General features: G+C 51.4%; 1 protein-coding gene across 1 annotated transcript; it reads right to left on the bottom strand.

Moving 5' to 3' along the window:
* Positions 1 to 3,355: 3,355 nt before the first annotated feature.
* Positions 3,356 to 3,739, bottom strand: LOC137815550 (uncharacterized). The gene has a single exon (XM_068618666.1). It carries the CDS (start codon positions 3,737 to 3,739, stop codon positions 3,356 to 3,358), a length of 384 nt encoding a protein of 127 aa, XP_068474767.1.
* Positions 3,740 to 4,764: the final 1,025 nt, after the last annotated feature.

Below are 4,764 nucleotides of genomic sequence, written 5' to 3'. Positions count from 1 at the left end.
AGCCCGTTTGTGTGGACGACTCGTCGAACAACGGGGAGGCCTTCTTCTTCTTCTATCAGACCGTGTTCAAACGCATAGGCCTGCATTTGCCTTTCTCTGGATTCGAGAGAGAACTCTTAACCGAAATCAATGTCGCCCCTGCCCAGCTACACCCCAATAGCTGGGCCTTTGTCAAGGCGTTTGGAATTCTTTGTGGGTACTTTGGCCAACCCCCCTCCATAGACATATTCCTTCATTTCTTCAAGGTCAAGAAACAAGGGAAAAGCCTCTGGGTCAGCTTCAGCGGCATCGCCAGGAGGATCCTTCTATCTCTGTTCCAACAATCCTACAAGGGATGGAGGGGCAAGTTCTTCAGGGGGTGTTGCACTGATCACGACCGCACAGCGCTGGATGGGTTCCCTTTATACTGGGTACAGAAACTAAAGCTGACCAAACCCAAAACCTTAGACGAACTACCCTCAACAGATTGAGAGGTTTGCTTGATTTTGGCCAGCGTGGGGGTCTTAGACACTGCTGAGTTGATAGCTCGTGAATATAACTCTGAAGCCCTCACCCAATACCTTAGTATGGGAACTACTCCCCACTTATTTTCTCTAATTTCTGCCTTTGCTAGTTTTTACTCTTGTTCGTATATGTACTGCTTGTTTACTTTAGGTCTCCACAGTATATCTGATTATGCTTCATGCTTTGATTTAGCCTGTGCCTAACCTCTGCTTCATTTGCTTCCTTGGTGCAGATTCAAAAATGGGCATGAACAAGACGATGAGGCTTGCCAAGGCATTGACAGCCCGAGGCAAAACCACATCCAAGGGAGCTGATGCCTCCACACACCCAGCCCCTGAGCCTATTCCTCCAACCTCTCCAACATCCCACTCTCAAATCCTCCCAACCACAGCACCTAACCAAAGCCTTCCTTCACCGCATGCCACTCCCAACCCTAGCTCTCCACCTCCCATCGCAGTCGTGCCCTTCACCGTGGTCGAGACTGCAACCACACCAGCCCCCCTAGACAAAGGCAAAGGGGTGGTGGTGATTCCCTCTGAGGATGATGAAGACACCGAGGATGGGCAAGTCTTCAAGAGGAGGAGGACCAACAAGGTCGTCACCCCATTCTTCCTCCAACCATGGTGTTGAATCCCTGAGGGAGCACCCTCCAAGTGCCACATCACCGCCCCATCAACTAGCTTTGGGGGGTGGGGTTGAGTCCGCGCCCACACCTGATCCTACACCGGCCCCAGAACTTCCCCAACCAGTCCAAGGCTTCATAAAAGGCTTTCTGCACCAGGCGACGCCGGGAGGCTCAATTGATACAACCACAGAAGAAGGTGTCGCCTACTACATTGGGGAATACCTTTCCAATGCCCGCTCTTGGCGGGAGCAAGTTCAGGCCCAAGAGCGTCGCTGGTTTCACCAAGAGGTCTCCTACAAAGAAGCTCTGAAGGAAGCTCAGCAAGCAAAGGATGCCGCCAACAAAAGACTCCACGAGGCTGGTCAAACCTACGCTGAGCTTCTTAGTCAAACTGTGTCTCTTCGTGTGAAGATCGTTGAGCTTCAAGATGCTACCGAATCCTCCAAGATCCAACAGAAGAAACTTGAGGACCACTGTGTCGCTCGAGAGGTAAAACAGGGCGAGGTGGAGGCAACGCTTAATGCCAAGACTGAAGCCTTTGACCTGCTGCAAGCTAACTTTTCCAAACTGCAAGCAGAGAAGGACGAAGCTTTGGAAGCCAAAGATAAATAAATGGCCTCCCAAGCCGGGCGTTTTGAAAAGGGGGAGAAGGAGCTGGTCGACGACGCCGCGGGCGCTTTTGCTAAGGGGTTCGCAGAGGCCCTAGCCCAGGCGGCATGTGCAAATCCAGGGATCGACACCTCCAGCTGCAGCCCGCTCAACCATATCGTCGAAGGAAAGATCATACCCTTAGATATTCCTGAGGATTAGCCTCCTTTCTAACTTTGTACTTTTATAACCACTTGTTCCTCTGTAATGCCACGCTGCATATAATCAACCATTTTATCTTTGTATTCTTACTTGTGCTTCTCTTCTTTTACTACTTGGTAATCGTGTCTGTGCTTTATCTTCGTATCAATCATTGTCTTTACTTGCTTTCTCTTGCTCTGTGAATTCCTTCTGCTTCTTTAACTCGTAATAAACCTTTAGCTTGATCTTTGCTTACTCTTCGTGGCCCTGAGGCACCTACCACCGAAGGTGTTAATGGCCTTGTCATCGCTTAAAGATGAAGGAGGACACATCTCTTCTATGGCCTTGACATCGCTCAAAGGCGATGGAGGACTTTAACTCTTCTGGCCTCGTCATCGCCCAAAGGCGAAGGAGGACTTATCTTGGTCAAAGCCTACTTGCTCGTACTGGGTGCCCACACTCAAGGAGAGACCTGCTGAACGCAAGGTCGTTTCGTCCTCAGCATGTCTAGACACTTGGGACAAAGTTGCGCTTTGGTGCCCATGCCCGAGGAGAGGCTTGCTGGAAGCAGCACCGTATCGCCCACGAGGTTCTAAACACCTAAGGCAACTAGCCCTTATCTCTGTGCACTTGGTGCCCACGCCCGAGGAGAGGCCTGCCCGGAGGCAGCGCCGTTTCGTCCTCGGTGTGTCTAAAAACACCAAGGCTATCAGTGCGCTTGGTGCCTACGCCCGGGGAGAGGCATGCTGAAAGCGGTGTCGTATCGTCCCCGATGTATCTAAACACCAAGACGACCAAAGATTTGGTGATTACGCTTAAGGAGAAGGTTTCCCAAAGGATGGTGCTTCTCCTACCTGGCGTGTATCTGCACCAAACCACCTGGCTCTACACTGCTTCGAACTTCCTCACTGCCTGATGCCCACACTCGAAGGAGGCGCCCCCCACCACTTCCTTGCGAGGTGTCTAGACATCAGACACCGGGGCCAACCGTTCTTACCTGGGGAGGGGGCGTCCCGAAGGAATCTGTTAACCCCTGCCTCAGGGACAAGACGCCCGGATTTTAACTATGTTGTACTTACCTCTTGCGTTCGTCGTCCACGCCCGTGGAGTGCGCTCCCGCCGCTCCCTTTGGGGTGTCTAAACGTCCGAGGCATTTCGCGCTTTTGGTGCCCATGCCCAGAGGAGATATCTGCGTCCCTCCTACTGAGGTGTCTAAACACCATGATGGCGGGTTCGTTTCTTAATGAACCACGCCCTTTCTTTTTAGTGTTTCCTTACATTGCAAGAAAAGAAAACTCAAGACTATGTATACTTAAACTGATTTTTTTACTTGGGTGACCTCATTAAAAAAACCCCGAAAGGGAAAAAGAGTGTCCCCTTTTAACTGTGTACTACATAAAGTCTTTAACTAAAGTAAAACTTCAAATTAGCTGCGTTCTAGGTGCGTGAAATGGGGCCTCCCTCCAGAGTCTCGAGACTGTCCGACTCGTTCCCCTTAGCTTCGGTTACTCTAAAGGGCCCGGTCCACTTGGGAGACAGCTTGTTCTCCAACTCATACGGATGAGCCTTGCGCATGACGAGATCCGCCACCTGGAACTGGCGAGGCCTCACCTTGGAGTTGTACTGGTGCTCCACCTTTCTCTTCACTGCCTCAGCCTTTATTCTCGCCTTCTCCCTGGCCTCGTCCAACAGGTCCAAATTCACCCTCCTCTCCTCGTTGGACACCTCTGCCACAAAGTTCTGGAAACGTGGTGAGCTCTCGTGAATCTCCACCGGGATCATCGCATCTGATCCGTACACGAGGCTGAAAGGCGTCTCCATGGTGGAGGTCAAGGGCGTGGTGTGATAAGCCCACACTATCCTTGGTACTTCCTCCGTCCAAACTCCTTTGGCTTTCTCAAGCCTCCTCTTCAACCCTCTCAACAAGATTTTATTTGCGGACTCCACCTATCCGTTCGTCTGGGGGTGCTCGACTGATGCGAACACCTGTTTGATGCCTACCTTTGCACAAAACTTCCCCAGTTGTTGGCTTGCAAACTGAGTACCGTTATCCGAGACCAGACGCCTCAGCACACCGAAACGACACACAATGTTTTTCCAAACGAAGTGTTGTACCTTATGTGCAGTGATCTGTGCCACCGGTTCTGCTTCTATCTACTTTGTGAAGTACTCAATGGCTACTATTAAGTACTTCATCTGCCTTATCGCCAATGGAAAAGGCCCCAGAATGTCAATTCCCCAAGTGTGGAAAGACAATGGGTTGTAAATTCACCTCAGTTCTTCTGGCGGCGCCTTGTGCCAATCGGTGTGTTGTTGGCACTGCTTGCACCGCTGGGCGTACCCTACGCAATCTTGCCTTATAGTTGGCCAATAGAAGCCTGCCCGTACCACCTTGGATGCTAACGATCTCCCCCCCACGTGGCTTCCATAAATCCCTTCATGGAGTTCAACCATTATCCTAGTGCATTCATCTCCACTTACACACGTCAAGATTAGGTGTGTAAACCCATGCCTGAATAACGTCCCGTCCACCAGGGTATACCTTGCGGCATTTATTTTCACCTTCTTGCCCTCTTCTGGCTCCGCTAGGAAGATCCCACCTACAAGGTAGCGTCTGTAGGGGGTCATCCAGGTGTCTCCTTCTTCCAGGGCGCACACTTGCATGAGGTCCCCTCCTGTGGGCGAGGCCGAGTAGACACTTACGCTAGGGGCCCTTGCCGTCTCCTGAGTCAAAGACCGATGACTCTCCGGCTTTCCCTTGGATGCACTGATATGGAGGACATTCACTCTGTTATCTGCCACAAACTTTCGCGGCGCCTTGAGGGTCTCTTGGATGACCGTCCTCT

The sequence above is a fragment of the Phaseolus vulgaris genome, chromosome 1, assembly GCF_000499845.2.
Source record: "Phaseolus vulgaris cultivar G19833 chromosome 1, P. vulgaris v2.0, whole genome shotgun sequence".
NCBI classification, from domain to species: domain Eukaryota; kingdom Viridiplantae; phylum Streptophyta; class Magnoliopsida; order Fabales; family Fabaceae; genus Phaseolus; species Phaseolus vulgaris.
Note: the sequence above shows the minus strand (reverse complement) of the source record. Positions and strands in the feature narration are given on the sequence as shown.

Coding starts and splice junctions, on each gene's coding strand:
- LOC137815550 (XM_068618666.1), bottom strand. CDS start 3,739: ATGGAGACGCCTTTCAGCCTCGTGTACGGATCAGATGCGATGATCCCG.